At 43.5% G+C, this 20,974-nt stretch overlaps 1 protein-coding gene across 1 annotated transcript in view; it reads left to right on the top strand.

The window, feature by feature from the left end:
* The first annotated feature begins 1,274 nt into the window (after positions 1 to 1,274).
* The window catches only part of SRMS (src-related kinase lacking C-terminal regulatory tyrosine and N-terminal myristylation sites), a 41,403-nt gene continuing 21,703 nt past the window's right edge, over positions 1,275 to 20,974 (top strand). The window contains exons 1-3 of the mRNA XM_088442064.1: positions 1,275 to 1,752; positions 11,567 to 11,688; positions 18,828 to 18,994. Of these exons, the coding sequence (XP_088298190.1) occupies positions 1,388 to 1,752; positions 11,567 to 11,688; positions 18,828 to 18,994 (654 nt within the window). The 5' untranslated portion in view covers positions 1,275 to 1,387. The remainder of the gene's footprint in view (positions 1,753 to 11,566; positions 11,689 to 18,827; positions 18,995 to 20,974) is intronic.

The following is a 20,974-nucleotide window of genomic DNA, read 5'->3' as shown; positions in this document are numbered from 1 at the left end:
CTTCATCAATTAAAAAACAGGCACATCAGGGGTCTTAGTATGGAGCCAGCGTGTACTTGATCTCAGAAAGAATCCCAGAGTCGACAGATACCGGTGCTCTGACTCTGCTTGCTGGGCATTGCTGTGCAGGACGAGGTTACACATTGCTGGACGTGGTGTCGCCCATCCCCTGTTCACACAGTTCCACCATTGAATGTATGGGGAGGAGCGGAACCAAAGTGGTGTTTTCAGAATTCTGAGGGCATCTTTGATAAAGTTATCTGTCGACTCTGGGATTCTTTCTGAGATCAAGTACACGCTGGCTCCATACTAAGACCCCTGATGTGCCTGTTTTTTAATTGATGAAGGTACTTATAAATACCTATTTTGAAAATTCAAATATTCTTAAATACTAAACTATATATATATATATATATATATATATATATATATACATATATGTCTGGTGATCGGGGCACTCCTAAGCGGCTGATGCAGAGGGAATAATAAAATAAAATCACCACATGATATTGTAACTAGTATTGTGGTGAACTAGTTATTAGTATTAGGGTGACTAGTAAGAGAGAGGTCAACCCACCTATAATTTGGAGTATTGTAAAGTCATATGCCAGGGGCCACTTGACTCCTCCAGCAGCAGTAGCTGTCTGTAACTGGCAGCATCCTCTCGCTGCTCTCTGGCTGCTGCGGCCATCACTGTTCCGTCCTCAGCTCCCCTTCATACTAGAGTAGGCGGCTGTGATGATGTCACATCACGCTGTGTGCGTTCCCGCTGATGGCGCTGAGCAGCCTGAACATCGTATTGTCTGAGGCTGAGCACATAGCCACGCAGATTTACAAAAAAGCAGCAGTGACGGCGATTCTAGAGAGTGGTCCAGTGCACACCTGGACCACCCCGTAGTTTTGCCTATGGGTGCAGGAGGTTGCTTGCTGGGCAAGCGGGCCCGGTACAGGTGTCCCCTTTATCCCCCCCTGTCACCAGACCTGGGTACTATGCAGTTGCTCACAATGGAATATTATCACATAGTGATAATTGCACCCAGTTCAGTATATATCTCCATGCTGTATCTGGGCAGGAGGGAATAGATGTTTTTGAGAATACAGATGAGTTTAAAAGTTAACATATTTCAGGAGGTGAATTCTCAAGGTTGAAAATTTCTTCTGTATATTTACCAATGTACTGGTTGGTTCACATTCTTTTTTTTCCTCAGTCTTCCTGGTTCTAGTAAGTTTTGTTTATGAAAGTTCAGGTGATAAGGAAGTGAACAGAAACATAACTGCACTGATAGAAGTCAGGGAGCAGCAGAACACAGAGACACAAGGTACAGAATGCTCACAGACAAGTGATCAGTAACCAAACAGGTAAGGCTGGCACTTACCTTAACAAAGAATGGAGGCCTTTTTAAGGAACTACCTGAGCTGTATGGGGTGTCTGTGGGACAAGATCTGGCCTCTTTTTCAATCAGAAAGGCAACCAACTGTTTCCACCATACACAGTTCTCCACCTGTCAGTCTGCCAAACATCGACATCGTGATTGCTCTCTATGACTTTGATGCAAGAGACGTAAATGAACTGAGTGTGAAGGAAGGAGAGGAACTCTGCAAAGTGAGAGACGAGGGAGATTATATCATGGCCAGGAAAATGACAGGAATGGATATAGGGCTCGTCCCAGCAAACTATGTGATGCTATCTTCCATTTCCAGTCTTCCAAACAGTCATGATCTTCAAAACAATTACGTTAGGATCACTGAGCCGTAAGTACCCAATTTACAGTCTCTTCTAAACTGTGATACATTTATTGTGTGACTGTGCAGATAATTACCTATGAAGGATGACATTGATTGGATGTTTTGGGCATGTTTGTAAACCAGTACCCAATTGTTATTCCTATGTATTACTATGTATTCCTATGTTATTCCTATGTATGTATTACTCCCAAAGATCCATCCTGCTCCGGCCTCTCCTGTCTTTTTAAACTCCATGAAATAATTTATTTAGTGATGGGGGGACATTCCTGAATGTGGATCCTCCTGGCAGAATATTTTCAGAACTGCAATCTTTGGGGTGTAAAAATAAACAAATATCCATACTGCAAATGGTCATCTATTGCCAGGAGAGGTGGAATAAGTGACAGCAAGTGTAAGATGAGAACAGCAGGGGCAAGTACAAGTAAGAGCACCATGTTTTAATAAGATGTGGACGCATCCCCTTAGGTGCATCTCTAGGTGGTACTGGCAGGTTGGTATAGAAATACATAATGATGATGATGAGGACAACAGCAGCAATATTTAGCCACTTCTGATCGCTGTTTATGTATTGAGCCCTCTAGATGATCATATTTAACTCATTGACCTGGTAACTATGGGGGAGATATATCAAAGATTGAAGAGAGATACAGTGAATAGAGATAAAGGAGCATATTCAATTAGGAGCGAAAAGTCAGTTGCCAGACTTTTCGCCGTCATCGCCGCTTTTGAGTGTGAGAAAGTTTCGTGCTCGTCCCCGCGTATCCCCGTATTCAATTCCAAATCGGTGAAAACAAGACTCGGCAAAAATGAAATGAGTGAAAAAAACCTGTCATTTTCGGGGAAATCAGCCTGACACCCCAAAAAAGATGCACTGACATGGGGGATCACTATGGATACCCCCGATTATCCCTGCTGAAGGTATTTGTGGTCTTTAAATGGTCTTAATAGGTGCTGTTTAGCATCTTTGAAAAAGTGATGATTAATAGCATTTTGCATTTTTTTATTTTATGGAAAAATGACTAGTCCCAGCAAATTTGGGGTACTTGAAAATGGGGTCAGCATATTTTAAAGTGGCTAATGTGAAAAAACGTGAAAAATCCACCTGCCGCAACCACCTGCTAGCTTAGAAGTTTGTCCCCCAACTTTTTTTTTTTTTTTTTTACATAGAATACCTTTGGGGGACTGTCCAAGGAGTGCAGGGTGGTTTTTGGAAGTTTGTACCCCAAAACCACAATTCTGCCCTTTTTTTTACACCTATTCATAGGTGTTACTTTATCGCTGGGTTCGAACCACTGATTTTCCACACCGGCGAAAAGTCGGAAGAATTGAATACGGGGATAAGTCCAGATTGGTGAAAATGACGTCATCGGCTTTTCGCTGGCAATTGAATATGGCCCAAAGTATCAACCAATCAGCTTCTGCCATTTTCTAGCGTAAACTGTAAAATGACAGGAGCTGATTGGTTGGTACTTTACCGCTCTCCACTTTATCGCTTTCAATAGCTTGATACATCTCCCCCTATATTATATCAAGTCACAGCTGTCTGTTCGGACTACTTATTTATCTTTTCAATTTGGACTGTTGCAGAGTATAATATCTCTAAATTACGGATGTGGGATTTGTTTATATTTTATTACATTTTATAAGGAAAATATGCTTGCATTTATTATTACTTTTTATTACAATTAATGTTCATTATATTGTGTATGAATTGGTTAATGCAACTTTCAAATTTACTACTGACAAATTTGTATGCCTGCACACGTAAGTATGAATTGTTTTGCATCAAAGTTTTTCTGCATATATTTGGGGCAAAAAAATGCGTCCAAATCTAAATGCATTGCAAAATGTCCTGCTGCTACCAAGGCTTATGTCCACAAAGGCATTTCCCCCGACTGTTTAACAGTAGCACAGAGGAGAGTAAAAATAAGTGGGCTGATTCGGCATTGCACGCTAGTGCAATGTTGAATGCAGATTCCCGATTATCGGGAATCTGCGTGTGCGCAGGACCTGTTCTGCACATGTGTAGAACGGGTCCTGCTCGACCGCACGCAGCCCCAGCTATGCCTCTGCCTGATTGACAGGCAGAGGCATTTTCGAGGTGGGGCAGGGACAGCTGGCATTCTCGGAATTCCCGTTTTCCGGGAGTGGCAGGGCCAGGATCTGCGTCCATGGATGCAGTTCCTGGCCTTGCAAGCTGGCCAGCCTGTGTAAGCTGAGGCTTACTCAGCTGGCCTGCGCCGTCCACCATCAAGACCGATGGTCACAATGGTTTGTCCCAGCCTGCGACCGTGGTCACAGTGTTAGGATCGCCAGTGGAGCAGGGGGTGTCAGATACCTCATATTTGCAATGACGGAATGGCAAAGCTGCACTACTGAATCACCCCCAGTTTTTGCATAATTTTCTTGTTGCCCATAAGGATATAGTACTTTGCATGAGGGGGTGCAATAGACATCTTTAATCTTTCTGTGATGTATTACAGAATGTGAATGTGACAGCTTATCCCTGTAGCAAATTGCTGACTTAAGTAATTATAATAAATGCTGCTTTATCTGCACATTCTATTTAACCCAGCTCTATAAAGTTTATATAAAACCCTATTGCTGCACTGAGAGCATACATGCCTACCCTCCTGGAAGTCGTGGGAGGTCCTGATTTTTCGGGTAACCCCCCACACCCCCGGAAGGGTAGGCACTTCTCCTGCATTCTGCCCACTTCCTAGTGAAGTGGGCAGAAGAAGGAGAATTTTCTTGTTGACCTGCGGATCTGCGAGCAGAGGGCGTGACCTAATGACATGATTCTATGAGAATCGCGTAATTTTGGTCCCGTCCCTTATTTAAATATGTGCCGTTCGTGGCAAAGGAGCGAGGCTTAATGACGAGACCTGTCTGGAACCCACCTCCAACACCTCCAACCTGCTTCTCCCAGGGAGAATAACTCCAAAGTTGGCAAGTATGACTGAGAGCCATGTGAAGCAAAGCTACTTTCCTGTCTGTAGCATAACCATGCGGTTTTACCTGCTTAGATATACAAGCAGAAAGAGAAAAAAAGCAAGTGCATACTCTAACCATGCTAAACCTAATAATACTGCTAAAATGCATCAAAGAGGTTCTTAGCATAATAATGGCCACCGCATCCGGTGATCTCTATCAGGCAGGTGCCTAACACTCATATGGAACCAATACAGGGCACGGGAACCCACCAGGCCAACCCAGCAGAACTGCCCCATGGCATCACACTAGTGCAAGATTACAAGTGATTGTTAGGAGTTTCTTTATGTGTTAAGTCTTACATAAGTAAGAGGTTATAATTAAAAGTGTATGAAGTGCTACATATATAAAAACCAAACTAAAGAAGTGAAAAAGTTGTACATTATGATGCAATGAAACAGTCCAGCTACACCAGCTCAGAGAGCCCGGTGCCCCAATACCAGTCCCCAAGACTAACATACAGATCAGAATACACCATGCTTGCCTACTTTTGAAAAAGTATTTAATGGAGATTTTGAAAGCAGCACCTACTGTATGAGCATGCGGCCGTGTACTGATACATTTGAGAGGCGTGATATAAAATTTACTTACATCCAAATGTAAACTATCCCCAAAGCAGCTATCAAGATCTATTTGTTGATAAAAACACACTGATGCTTTTCAGAAAATGCATGTAACCATAGGGATCATTGTGCCTTCTAACCGAAACAGGGAAATTATACTAATGATCCCATATGAATGTATACATCTGGTTTTTTTTATATAACATCTTCATATTGGTGGTAAGGTGCAATCAGGGAGATTTCTAGACTCTTCAGGGAGAAGGCTACTATTTCAGGGAGTCTCCCTTACAATCAGGGAGAGTTGGCAAGTATGGAATATAGTAATGCAAGTTGCAATGTTTACATTTGGGAGAGTAGAATAGTTATTTCATATACCTCATGAAAAATGACAGAAATACTTTCTAATTGTTCTAGTTTATTCTAGCATATTTAGAAAATATTAAGTATACTAATTTTTGGGTGCTCTGCATCATATACTCATGTAAACTTTGATGTTTAGGATAGTTTTAAAGCCATATTTACTAATTAGCTATCATTAGGCATTCAAAACTCAATATTAATATAGAACTATCCCAGTCGCGTTGTTGCATCTCCTAAAGCTGGGTACACACTAGTATATATATCATTTGATCGATGTGCTTACACCCAATATGTCTTTGAATTACATAATTCACAGACATATCAGGTTGGTCCTGCAGCACAGCCGATACCGACATATCATGCAGATATACTGTATCTGTGCATCTGTGTGTGTGTATGTTTGTACATGTGACCCGTCGACCGACTGTACACTAGTTGCAGGGACCGTCGACACTGATATCACAGCTTGGTGGGAAAATTGAAATGCCTGCCCAGTTGTGATGACTGGTCAGTCATATCGAGCGGCAGACTGGTAAGTGTGTATAGCTTACCAAATTGATCCCTCAGTCGGCGCAATGGCCAGTCAGTCGCAAAGTTGGGTAAGTGTGTGCCCAGCTTAAGAGCCCAAGAAACTACCACTATACTAGGTATATTTTGATATGGAGGAACCCCACATTGACAATACTATTTATTGGAGAAACAAAGGTTAAGGGACAATAAAATACATATTTGATCCAGGGAGAACTATGTATGATTTTTAACAACTACAAGAAACAAAATCGATCTCATTTCCATATCTATATTTACACTTACATCATTACATTTTATCTTTTACACAGGGTTACTGCACATTTCAATACCCTTATGCTTTAGAATAACTGCTTAACTTCATAAAAAATATTATATACAGAAATCGATACTTGGATTTCGCTTATAGAGGCAGATTTATTAATTATCAAGTCCTGACCTGATAATCATTTCTTATTGCACAATAGTGACCTAGGTTCACTCAGTCCAAACACGCTGGGAGCAATGTTTCCAGTCTACAGTATCTGATGCAGAATCTCTCCTACAGTATTTTCCACAATGAAATGGTTCTATACCGCTGCCCTGCAAGAAGGTAATTTAAAAGTGCTCATTTATAACTTGAGCTCTATGCAGACATATGGTAAAAGGGGAAATAAATTGCACCCCAAGTGTAAAACTCAACAGCAGAGGTGAATCTAGGAGTCAGAGTGCCCATGGCAAACTTAGGGACTGGTGCCCCCCTCCAATGACTGCTTCTACTGGAAAAAAAATAACACACACTGGGGGTAGTTTAATTCACACACCTGTAGAAATAGGGAGAATATTTTTTTTTATTTCTCTTTAATATATATATATATATATATATATATATATATATATATACTTTTATAGAACTTACTCTATTGCAAACCACAATTTATTAACTTATTTAAGCTAAAAAAACACAGGAAAAGAGTGAATACAAACAAAATGCATTATGGGTAAAATAATTTACATATATTCAAATTGGGCTGCCTATACAGCATTATGCTTTTTAACAACTGATAGTTACACTACACCGGATAAATCACTGGGATGACAGCCTGATACACAAGAGCACTCAATGGAGGGCACTGGTAAGTGCAGAGGAGACAGAAGGAGATAATATGCTAATGACGGCGCCCCTGACGAGGGCCATCCATGCCAATAGGAAGATAAGCCCCTGCTCAACAGGCCAATATGCTTCATACTTTTGAGAACTGCATAAAGTCAGGACATTTTAGTATGATGTTGTCAGCTTCATTAACCGTAGTTTTAAACTGATCATTTTATTGTCTGGAAACCAGATTAAACTTTAAACAATTTATGTATCATATTAACTCTAATGGTTACTGATGCAAAACAAATGAAATTGAGGTTGAGGACATAATTGAGGCTGAGGGACAAATTCTGATACGCTCGCAATTCAGGACTACAACGATCCTAAGTGCTATCCAAGGCTGTAACAGGGCTTTAAAGCACCCTGTTCTGGCCTTGTTGCTCATGATGTCGTACATGGGGGGCAGGGCCAGCCATCGTGCGGCAGTGAATGGAACGTCTAAAGAAGGTAGGGTGCCTCCCTAGGCTCCCTGTAGCGTCCAAAGAATGCTCCGGGCAGCACTGCTGCAGCGTTACTGGCTGCAGAGTGCTGTTCCAGACACCTTGCTTGCCAGAAGCAAGGGCCATGGGGCAACGATGGTGCACACCCTTAATTACAGCCCAGGTCTTATGCAACTATATGCCCATATTCTGTCACACACATCTATGTGATCGCGTTGCTCCCTACTCTCTGGTCATGAGAGCAGCCACATCACTATCAGCAACACTTATACCCATGTTAGGTGCAGGAGTGAATGGGGTATACTCACAACTCAGAATTGGTCTCAATCTGTGGTGGCTCCAGAGGTGGGGCTACAGCGCAGTCCAAAATTCAAATAGGGGAGCCACACCAACTGCCACCCCATACGCTGCCAAACATCGCTGGCCGGGACTCACTGGCAGTTGGTGAGACTCCCCAATTTGAATCTTAGACTGCACTGCAGCACCACCTCTGGAGCCGCCACTGGTCTCAACTCTGGCCACATGCTCACAACATGCCCACAGGACATTTATATACAAACACGCAGTTGCTATTTAATGAATCTGAATCGACACAAGATACATAAGCAGACCGCGGGGCATACTCAGTTTGCTTAAAATTGCAAGATGCGGTCGCATTCTGACTTACGTGCTACTCACACCCTGAGCCCCTAACACGCAAATAGATATTGTAATAGTGTTTTAAATGACTGAAAGATATTTACTCCACCAACTTTAAATAAAATGTTCCATTGTGTTCCTGGACATCACAAATGCCCTTCCCTTTACATCCATTCACCTCCAAACCCCACCCTAACGGGTTCTGCAATAAGTTGAGTGGAATGTGATGTGCTTTAAGTTAGTTTTGAAGGGACACCTGTGAAATATATAAATAGCGCTGTGTTGTTTGTATTTGTTTCTTGCTTTAGCTGTTTTTATGTTCTAGAATTGAGTTTACTACTTACGTAAATAGTCTCACCTTATCTCTTCATTTATGTAATATCACAACATGTTGGTAAATGGAGAGAGAAGGGATGTTATATATACGGAAAATGTGTATGATGGCCTGTTTTTGTTTAATCATTTTGCATTGTACCTTTTATTGACATTCCTTTTTTTTCCCAAAATTTTATAAAAAAGAATTACTTAAACACGGAACAACAAAGGACTGTCCAATTTTTCCAGAATTTGACATACCCAAATAAGGCCAATTCCAGCATAAGATGGCGTGCCTTAAAGGCGGGAAGAAACCTTCAAGAGTATATAACTGAAAGAGTGATGTGCACTTGGAACAAATCCCAGCAATAATATTATTAAAACAAGGAGAATCAAACATAATTTTAAAAAGCAGAGCTCTGTAGGGTAACTGTTTAATAAGCAAAATGTGCAAACTAAATGGACCAACTGGTCTTTATCAATCATTTTAAATGAAATTCCAGGACTTCACTATGTAACCAATGAGGTTAAAAAAACACACAAAAAACCCAACAATTTTTTTATTTGGAAGTAATACTAATAAAATACAATTAATGGCACAACAGTCTGCAATAATATCGTTTTTACAGTACCTGTCATGGATTACATGGTGAAGCCACTAGATTTTAGATTTACTCTCATGGGCAGGGGTAATTTGTGCTAGTACCTCCTGGTGAGCTCATATTCTAAAGTAAGGGTTTCTAAACTTAATCCTCAAGACACCCTAACAGTCCAGGTGTTAAGGATATCCATCCATGCTTGAGCACTGATTGTTAAATTATACTGACTGAGGTACTAATTAAGTTGCATGTGTGTAAGCATGGAAACCCTTAAAACAGGGGTGGGGACCTTTTATTCAGCCAAGGGCCATCTGGAAATTTATAACCTCACTTGCGGGCCGTACAAAATTATCAACTTAAAAATGAGCCTGCTATATTTGGTCACTTACTCCTTTGGTGGGCTCCAGAAGTCAAAAGGATGGGGAGGCTGTGCGTCTGTATGTCGCCAGGCAGAGTAGAGGGCAGACAGTCTGGAGGGGCAGTCCTAATGGTTCCTTGTCTTGTGACAGGCAAGGTGGAGGGGCAGCCCTGGGATCTTCTCACCAGCACTGATGTAACCAGCCCGGCCCCCGCTGATGACAGCCCTGTATGGTGCTGCGCCGCCATAGTAACTGCCACAGCCTGCTAAGGGGGAGAATTTCACCAATGGACTAGTGTCACTGTAGTATGCTGAAAGAGCCACAGCCCGGCCGCCACAATTATAGATGCTATGATAAAAGCTCCTAGATTTATTGAATTTCGAGTCCTATCTGCGGTTGCTTTGGCAGGGCCAGACCAAATGATTTTGCGGGCCTTATATGGCCTGCGGGCCGGACGATTCCCACCCCTGCCTTAAAACCTGGACTGTTATGCTGGCCATACACCTGCACGATTTCGGGCCGATTGCCCGATTTTTGACGAGTCTTGCGATGAATCATGTTGATATTGTGTATTTTTGGAGTAGGGTACGATCCGATGCGCACTTCCGCAGCTCCTATAAACGGATCATATGATCAGATGTGTAGCACATATGTTCCATCCTATCGTGTGCAGATCGTGCCGCTTATTTTGTGCATGCGATGCATCGTTCGTCCATTCATGTAATTTCAATGACTTTTCCCTGATGAGTGCGTGAGGCAAACGATCGATCGTACGACAGATCGTGTGCAATAGAAAACATCAAATCGTGCTGCCGGGACTGCCAGGGAGCTCCGGGGAGTAGTATTTGAATCTTATCTTAAGCTGCTCGTGCAGGTATATGGCCAGCTTAAGGTTACCTTGAGTACTGAGTTTAGGAAACACTGTTCTAAAGTATTTCAGACAACTGCCGGCAATGCCATATCTCCGGCAGTCTAAAGATAGCACAACATGGAAGATAGCAAAGACATTGCATTTGTCAGAGTCTTTGTTATCTTCTGTGCATACGCCATGTTTCCAAAGACATACACAAAGATGGCGCCATCAACAGCAAGTATGGGAAAGGGGTCATGCCTCAATGGGAGGGGGCTGCTACACATTGGCCCCCTATACCTTAATACACCTCTGTGGGAAAGTGTTAATTGTAGAATCATGAGCAAAAATAAAATTTACACTGTATAGGAGTTATGTGTAAGGTACTCAAACTCTTGCTGATGATTTCTCTGATTTGTTCCAAATGTGGTTCATGCCAGTGATGTGCGGTGTGGTGAGGCAGAGCCTTTCCTGTCATTCTTGGGTATACTCCACAGTTTTGACTATATAAAAATTATAAGAAAACTGTAAATAAAATATTATATCTTCTTTGTATTATTCTAATCATTTTTACAGTCAAAACTCAGGAGTAAAATGTGTATGGCAGGTGAGGCACTGCCTCCCCTGTCTACCTTTTCCACACATCCCTGATTAAAAAAACACACCAAATTTCCAGCACTACATACTGATGCACCTTTGTATAATGCCCACATGAACCCTCTGGTTCATATATGTATTTGTAAATCTGGTTCTTAAACTAGCCAGTGCCTCCTCAGCCATTTACCTCACAGCACATCACTGGTTTATGTAGACCTGCAGGACAAAAGTCAAAAATAGACAAATTACGCCTGGTATTAGGCAGCTATAATACACGCTGGTGGTGATGGAGGCTTGTCATAACCAATAATCTGCATATGTGCAGGAATACAATATTTTTTCTGTGCTTTTTTTCCAGTAATTAACATTCATTTTCTGCATCAGCCCCAGGATTTGTAATAATTTGTTGGCTCTCACTTAACTTATGCATTCTCATTACAGCTGGTACATAGAAGTTTCTAGTCGTTATGAAGCAGAGAGACTGCTACTGCTTCCACCTAATGCCAATGGTTCTTACCTGGTCCGGCCCAGCGATACTAACCCTGGACAATATTCATTATCAGGTAACAGCACCAATTTTGAATGTGTCAGCCAGTAAAAAAAAAATACTTCTTTGCACCAACTATGAGATCTGGAAAACATCCACTGTTAGGGCTCTCTGAGGACTGGAGTTGGGATTGTTCTAGAAAGCTGACAGGCAGCATTCTTATGCTTAAAGTCTGAGCCCACAATAAGGTTTTGCCCTATGTCCCCAATAAGGGTGGCACACACACATTATATTACCTCATTCTCTCTATAGTGCAGAACCCAGACGTGTTTCCTGAGTTACCCTTTATCCTTCACATCGAGCCGTCGATGGTGATTGACAGCTCGCCCCGTTTGGTATGCGTGGTCGGGGGGTGGCTTCACAAACGGAGGCGTTCCCAAGCCCTGCCGTTTGTGGGCGGCCCAACTGACATCACCAGTGATGTCAGTGGGAGAGTTTCCGGCTCTGTTAGAGCCAGAAGCTTTCTGGGGCTTGCGGCCACGAGACCCTACCACAAGGGTCTCGTCGCAAGCCCGATGGTCTTGACCACCGTGACCATCATCCTGGCCGCTAGCAATAGCTGTGGGTGGTCATCCACAGCTATGCGAGCAGCTAGGAGGCCGCACAAAAAAAAAAAACGCCCAGATTCAGAGCGAGCGCTCTTTCAGAGCGTCCGGCTCTGAATCAGGGCCTCTGTCCTCAGGACCGCACACAGGGGGTCATTCAGACAGTACGGCAGTACGCTCGCAAGTGGGTCGATGTTCCCCACTGCGCATGCGCGCGACGGAGGGAGCTCCGTCGTGCGCATGCGTGAGACCTGGCGAGCGAAGGACTTTCCATCGCTCCGGGTCTCGCACCAAAGGGGGCGTGCTGTCGATCTTGATTGACAGCACGCCCCCATTGGTGGGCGTGCCGGGGGCGTGCCTGCCAGACGGAGGTGTTCCCATGGGAACGCCTACTGTCTGAAGCCGGCCCCACTGACATCACTAGTGATGTCAGTGGGAGTGATTTTGGCTCTGATAGAGCCAAGATCACTCCAGGGCTTGTGGTTGAGAAACCCGACCACAGGGTTTCACTCGCAAGTCCGATGGTCGCGATGGTCAAGACCATTGCGACCATCTTTTTGGACGCTCGTATATGCTGTGGGTGGTGACCCACAGCTATACGAGTGTCCAGGAGGACACTCCATTTTAATGGAGGAGGGCCCTGATTCAGAGCGAGCGCTCTGGTCAGAGTGTCCGGCTCTGAATCAGGGCCACAGTTCACATTTTGCAGGTCACCCAGCAGGTGCACAGCATTAGTCACTGACACATTTTAAAAGATCCACAGGTGCAGCTAACTGTTTCACTAGTAATTATGTGAGGAGACCTGCAAAACATGCACTGTTTGGGGTCCTGAGGACCGAGTTTGAGAACCTGTGGACTAGAGGGAACATTACCAAAGCGGAATGCGGATGAGAATATCAAGAGTGGGAAGCACTATAGCCATTTAATGATAGCTTGTTGGTGTCCTCCATTCTTGTGTAATTAGTTACTTGTGCTGTTCTGTTAAAAACCTGTATGATGATACACTGCATTTTTTAGACATACAGTATAATCCATATTTCTAATATGAGATTACTAATATGAGATTACTCACATGTATCTTACATGCAATTGTACTTCCAAAGGAAAAAAAATATCTTGTTTTCATAGTTTGTAGAAATGAGGACATCCCAGTTTCCTTATGCTGGCCATACACGCTGCAATTATCGGGACGATCCGCCCGATATCGGCGGATCGCCACGATAATTGTAGCGTGGGGGGGGCGACCGAGGGTTAAATATTGCTCGGACAATCCAGCATGCCCGTCCGATGCGATATTTACCAGGAAACTGTCGGCCGCATCGGGCAGTGTATGCCCAGCGCGGCCGACAGACAGATATTTCCTGTGTTCCTTCCTACGGAAGGAACAGGGAGATGTCTCCTTGCCATGTATGCCCAGCATTACAGTGTACTTGAAGGTTTGAAGAGCCCTGGGTTTATGGATAAAAATGACTGCAGTTATTTCCTTATACAGTATGTATTATAAAACACAAAGGGCTATAAGAGCGAAGGTCTGACATTCTTTTACATAGGCTGTCTCTCTGAGAAAAGGTGTGTACAGTAGTTCTGTTATCTGTCCTGCCCTGAAAGTAATCTGTGCTGAACCAATATCAGAGGACACAGGAAACTATGAGTAGTTTTATAGGTTCATTTGCTTAACTATTAATATCAAAGTCTAAAGTTATCACTAAAAGCAGAACTATCTCAAAATGTAAAACTAATTAGATTTATTACTGCTAAATATTACATTTTTCAGTGTAGTCAGTATTATGGACACAAAATACACTTAATATACAAGTGAATCATTTTTGGTTATTTTATTGTATCTGTACTGTTGTTACTAATACCACTTTCAGACAGAAAATGGCAAAAAAATTTATTTTTCCCGACCTTTGCGTACAGGGTTGTTTTGCCATTCTCTGTAGAGTAAATTACCGGGTCAAAAATTTAAACCCGGTAATTTGCTAATTTACATGGGTATTTCTTCTGTCTGGAAGGGTCAACCCGGGACTAAATTCCCGTGTCTCCAACCCTGGTAAATTCCTGGGTAGAAGTCCCGGGAATTTACACCCGGGATGACCCTTTCAGACAGAAAAAGATCCTGTGTAAATAACTAAATTACCGGTTTGAAATGTTTAACCCGGTAATTTGAATTTCTGTCTGAAAGGGGTAGCATCTCTTGCATTTAATAGGAGATTGGTGGCATCTCTAGGGGGTAAATTTACTAAAGTGAGAATTTTTAGAAGTGAGTTTTAAAAGTGATGATGCCCATAGCAACCAATCAGATTCTAGTTAACATTTAACTAGCACCTTCTAGAGGATAATAGCTAGAATCTGATTGGTTGCTATGGGCAACATCACTTTTAAAACACACTTCTAAAAACTCTCACTTTAGTAAATTTACCCCTAGGTCTCAATTTTTATTTTGTTTAGCTTCACGGATACCATTTGATTTGTATGCGCTGAGCTGGACATTTAACTTAATTAATGGAGCTACACAAGTGCCAATCTCAACCTCTCCTTTTTGAAACTTCATTGCATATAGTAACATATTTGTATCTTTCTTCTACATGAAACCAAGTTTTAAATGCTCTGGAATTCATTTAAACTACAGTGTAACCCCCTCCCCAGCCCCCAACAGTTCTGTTTGAGGTTGGGCGATCCATTGATTGACGAGGATCAAACATCATAACATGACAAAGGAATATTGCAATTTTGAGTCTAGGATTGGATGACTTGGGGAGTGGCCTTGGTGATAGAGATGTGACAAGTCAGTCTGAAGGAATTAGGGACATTCCAAACAGGGATTGATGTATAGTATTCTAGTAGCTTATCTACAAAATACACTGCTGACAGCCCTGAGCCCACTCAAGTTGTGTATAAATTGACAAACTGAAGTGTTCATGCAATAATTTCAGTACATAGTTATTTATGGGGGGGAATATATTTTAATGGATATTACTATTTAAAAAGAAGTACGGAATTTTTCATAATATGCTGCTATATTATAAAGTTTATTATGGAACACTTGGCTAATGTTGCTGTAACGGTTCCTGGAGAAGTGCAGGCTCTTTAAATCTGAAGACCTTGTTGGCACTCTTCCCACCCTGCCCCATACTTGTCATTCAGTCATGTTTAACCAAACTTTACAAAAGAGGCTAGAGAGGATCCAATAAGAAAAGAGGACAGCACAACATCACCTAAAACATCAAATAACATATGTAACAAAAAAGTGACACCAAGATTTATCAAATTTTGTAGAGATACAGTGTAGAGAGAAAAAGGACAGGATGTATTTAAGTTAACACGCTAAAACATTGGGAAAATTTAGTTTTATTAAAAAGGTTCCAACTTTGATATCAGAGATATCTGCTGCAGACCTGTGGCACACCCATCCACATAAAATTCTATGGGGCTGCGATGTGCCCGTATGCAACAAACTCCGGTAAATTAAACTTTCCGGATCTTCTGTATGACAGACAATGCCATCTATAGATTGCATTGCCTATGGAAGCTTATAGGCTTCTTTTTTGCAAGAACCCCCTAGAGAGGGATCAGAAGGATCCCTCTCCTTCCTATGGAGATTGCACATGCATAGGCTGCACATGTGCAATAGGATTTCCCAGAAGTCCTCTCTTTGTGAGGGACAACTCTTATTGGAAGAGCTGTCCCTGCAGGTAGGTATAACTGATGCAACTGTAAATTGACAGAAGCCGATTGGTTTGTGCTTTATCTCTCTCCAAGATTTGATAAATCTCCCCATAACTATACACTGTAAAAATGTCTGGACTTGCTGTAACAGGGACTGAACAAAAAAGAATATTAATATTAATCAGTGCCTCTCATACCAGGAGATGCAGGTCTCTTATACTTCTTGGTAATTTAGGGTTAAAACCAGTTCCCTGGTCAGCTGCCATAATCTTAGTTGAAGAAAAGGGCCTTGTCTTAGCAGATCTGGCTTTGGTGGAAGCTGTCAAGTTGCACCCTCTACCATGCTATGTATGTCCGTGTACCATGCTCTGGAGAGTTTCTATTTTATCTTCTTTAGCACTGTGATACACAGCAAATAAGAAATGGTAATTAGCAGGGCCCCATCACATTTTTTAATTCTAGGCCCCATATTGTTTGTCGCCAATATTCTGTTTCTTGGCTGCTGAAGTGATACAAGGCATAGGAAAACAGTAGAATTTATTAACAACACATCTGACATCTGATTCATTAGAATAGAGGTGTGTGCAATTTTCACCTTATGGATTTTCCAGATTATGCTGCAGGTGTTTCAGAGTTTTGCAAGGTCTATGTATTAGCGCGATCCCTGGAAATACCAAATACAGGATTCTGTTTGAGATTCAGTTGTGAATAAAGCAATTTTAGAGAGACTCTGGTAAACTGCACGGTGTTATCACTGTTACTTTAGTACACGTGACAGAATTATCACTTGTCGAAGTTAAAATTACAAATACGACTTATTATCTAGGGGCCTGATTCAGAGCCGGACGCTCTGACCAGGGCCCTCCTACCTAAACTTGGAGCGGCCTCCTGGCCGCTCGCATAGCTGTGGGTGACCACCCACAGCATATGCGAGCGGCCAAAAAGATGGTCGCGATGGTCAAGACCATCGCGACCATCGGGCTTGCGACGAGACCCTGCGGTAGGGTCTCGGTGACCGCAAGCCCTGGACTGATTTTGGCTATATCAGAGCCAAAATCACTCCCACTGACATCACTAGTGATGTCAGTGGGGCCGGACCCAGACGGTAGGCGTTCCCATGGGAACGCCTCCATCTGGCAGCCACGCCCCGGCACGCTCCCACGAAAGGGGGCGTGCTGTCACTCACCATCGACAGCATGCCCCCTTTGGTGCGAGACCCGGAGCGACGGCTTCCCCGTCGCTAGCCGGGTCCCGCGCATGCGCACGACGGAGCAGCCTCCGTCGTGCGTATGCACACTAGGGCACCATCGACCCGCTTGCGAGCGCTCAGCGCTCGCGAGCGGGTCTGAATCAGGCCCTAGGTCCCTCCAATTAAATTTTTATATTCAGATTTAGTTTATTATTTTGCAATCTTTTGTAAACTAATTCAATATTAATTTGAATCCCAGAAAATATATTTTGTTGCATTCCCATTATTGGGCAAAATTACAGAAAAAATTTATCAATCTGCAGTTTATTTCAAAGTGGGTATGACATATTGAGTTCTCCATCTATAGCCGGCCCAGACAGGTGCAACTTTTTGCAGGTGTCAAAAGCTTTGAAATCAATAGAGCAAAAAAGAAAGGTGCACTGCTCAGTTCAAAGTTAGGATTAACATTAGGGTCTATATATTGTACATTTAAACCTCTAAAAAGAGTCCATCAAAATGTCATTTAGGAGCATATTTATCTAAACCCATGAACCATAACATTAAAACCAGTGACAGTTGACGTGAATAACATTGATTATCTTGTTACAATGGCACCTGTCAGGGGGTGGGATATTAGGGAGCAAGTGAACTCTCATTTGAAGTGTTAGAAGCAGGAAAAATGGGTAAGCAAAATGATCTGAGCTACTTTGACCAAATTGTGAATCCAAATCGGCAGGTCTTCTGGGTTGTTGTTAGTAGTGTACTTATCAAAAGTGGTCCAAGGAAGGACAACCGGTGAACTGACAACAGGGTCATGGGAACCTAAGACTCATTGATGCGCATGGGGAATGAAGGCTAGCCTGTCTGGTCCGGTCTCACAGAAGAGCTACTGTAGCAAAAATTGCTGAAAAGTTAATGCTGGCTATGATAGAAAGGTGTCACTCTCTGGTAGCTCTTTTCATTTGAAACACCATTTGAAGACCTCCATTCACTTACAGGACTATGGGGATATTGGTTTCAGCAGTACATAGGAGATAATACAGATATGTAATGTGTGAAATCTACTGTGTTTAGATACCACCATTACCTAAATTGTCCCCTTGGCCTTTAAATGTTAAGTGGGTGAGGCAAGTAATGGCAATGGTGGAACTAGAACATCCGTGACGTCCTTGGGCCTGTTTCAGAGATGGCCGCATTGTTGATGTTGCACACAGAGTGATTTTTTGCCACTGCGCATGCGTCAGAGCCACACTGCCGTGTGACGGCGATGTATTTGTGACAGCCGAGAGGATTTATTCACAAAGTGAGTGTCAGGTAGTCAGGGTTTGTGGCAGAAAAGGGGGGTTAGAAAAACACAGGCATGTCGTGACCGTTTTTTGGGCATGCTTTAGTGAACCTCTTTTAGACTGCATAGGCTTACTCAGAGGCTTGATGTGCAACCGATGTTTCCGCTTTTATACGTAAACGGTGGATGCGAGGTGCCAGAGGTGGGCATCTCTAATGCACAAGACATCAGCTAAGGCATTAGCATATGTTTACAGGTCCACTGCTTATGGAATCACAGTCATGACAGGATTTATGTCCATCTCTGAATCAGGTTCTTGTCTGCAGGAACCTACAGATACATGTCATTTGGTGCCTAAATAAAAAATGTGGTTCTCTCCCTTCTCCTTCCACAAAAAGCTTCTTTAGTGTTGAGATGGAGTTTAGCTGCTGTTTCATGGTTTAAGTTCTGTGCTTGTTTTTCTACAGTGCGCACTGCAAATAAAGTCACCCATTTCCGTATCCATGTAAACTCGAAGGGAGAATTTTACCTTCAGAGTGGGAGAAGTTTCCCCACCATACAGGAACTTCTCACTTTCCATAAAACCAACTGGAAGCTCCTTCATGGCCCATTGCTGAAGCCTTGTGTGACGGAGGTAAGATACTGCATTGTAACACAATGTCCAACAGCTGTGATATAACGGATGGAAGAGGCTGTGTAAACCTGGCCATATAATGTAAGATTCTTTCCAACTATCCAACTAGTTGGCTGGTTGGAATAAAAATCTGGAAATGTATTATATCAAAGACAAGCGACCATTTGCTCTCAATACTGGAAAATGTGCAAAAAAGGTCACTCATGTAAATTTGTTTAATCAAATTGATTTACCCAATTTGTGTGGTCAATTGTCATTTGCTCCCATACATTTCCAGATTTTTGTTCTAATCTTAACATGTACTGTATGGCCAGCTTAAGGTGTGTAACTCACATGCTGCAATTTAACAGTCATAATAATGAAACATGCAGCATGTGTTAAAAGTGACACTTGAGAAGGCAGATAACTTGTTTCTTTTTTAATGAAACTTAAGATAACTCATTGAAAATAAGATGATTTTTAATATATAATATATACATACTCCTTAAAGCACTTCATCAATGTCACTGTACGTCATGGTTCTTCAACCCGTGGCCCGCAGAGCAGTTCCCTGTGGCCCGCGGATGGTTAATGTAGTGCGGTCTGCACTACACAGAAACAATCATACTGCCGCCATGGGTGATGGGAGAGACGTCATGTTGTCTCTCCCATAGTGCAGAGCGGGCCGGGAGGACACTGGACGGAGGAGCGGACATCGGCAGGCGCGGGGATTCAGGTAAGTGGTGGTGGGTTTTTTTTGTGTGTGTCTTTGTCCAATATAAGTCAGGGGCACTGCATAGGGGTGGGGGCACTGTATAGTGGGGATTACTACTGGGGGGGGCACTGCATAGAGGGACCACTACTGGGGATGCAATATAATGGGTACTACTGGGGGCACTGCATAGTGGGGACTACTACTGGGGGCACTGCATGGGGGGACTACTACTGGGGGCACTGCATAGGGGGGACTACTATTGTGAGCACTGCACAGGGGGACCACTACTGGGGGAACTGCACATGGGGGACTACTATGGGGGGACTACTAATGGGGGCACTGCATAGGGGGGACTACTACTGGGGGCTCTGCATAGAGGAGACCACTACTGGGTATGCAATATAAGGTGCACTACTGGGGGAACTGCACATGGGGGACTACTATGGGGGGCACTACATGGGGGGACTACTACTGGGGGCACTGCATAGGGGGGATCACTACTGGGGATGCAATATAAGGGGCACTACTGGGGCACTGAATAGGGGGGACTACTACTGGGGGCACTGCATGGGGGGAGGACTACTACTGGGAGCACTGTATAAAGGGCACTGCATAGGGGGGACTACTGCAGGGGGCACTGTATAAGGGGCACTGCAACTGGGGACAGTGGCGTCACAAGGGTGACAAGGGGGATGCGGTTAACACCTGGGTGTCATCCGCCGAGGGGTGACACCATGGTGCTGACTCCCCCTCACTGACAGGAGCCGGGTGCTGCACTGTAGCATTAAGTGCAGCACTCGGCTCCTGACACTGAGGGAGTCAGCCTGCACTGCAAACTGGGACCTCCTACACCCCCCAAGTAATAGGCACAGGGGTTTGGGCCACGTGGCCATGCCCCCTTCTCACGTGGCCATGCCCCATATCGCGTGACCGTGACCCCTTTTTGGTGGTGCACAGCTATGCCCTCCCCACACTGGGGGCACTGTATAGGGGGGACCACTACTGGGGGCACTGCATAAGGGGGACTAATACTGGGGGCTTTATATAAGGGGCACTACAGGGGGCACTGCATAATGGAGATCACTACTGAGGCCACTGCATAGGGGGGGACTACTACTGGGGGGCACTGCATGGGGGACTACTACTGGGGGCACTGCATAATGAGGACCACTTCTTGGGCCACTGCTTTGGGGGGACCACTACTGGGGGCACTGTATAAGGGGCACTGCAGAGGGGGGCAGTTATGGGACATAATTGTTTGAGGATGGGGCAACTATCTGACATAA

Source organism: Taudactylus pleione, unplaced genomic scaffold, assembly GCF_031769625.1.
Source record: "Taudactylus pleione unplaced genomic scaffold, aTauple2 ptg000018l, whole genome shotgun sequence".
Classification (NCBI taxonomy): domain Eukaryota; kingdom Metazoa; phylum Chordata; class Amphibia; order Anura; family Myobatrachidae; genus Taudactylus; species Taudactylus pleione.
This window is presented reverse-complemented; position numbering and strand designations above follow the sequence as displayed.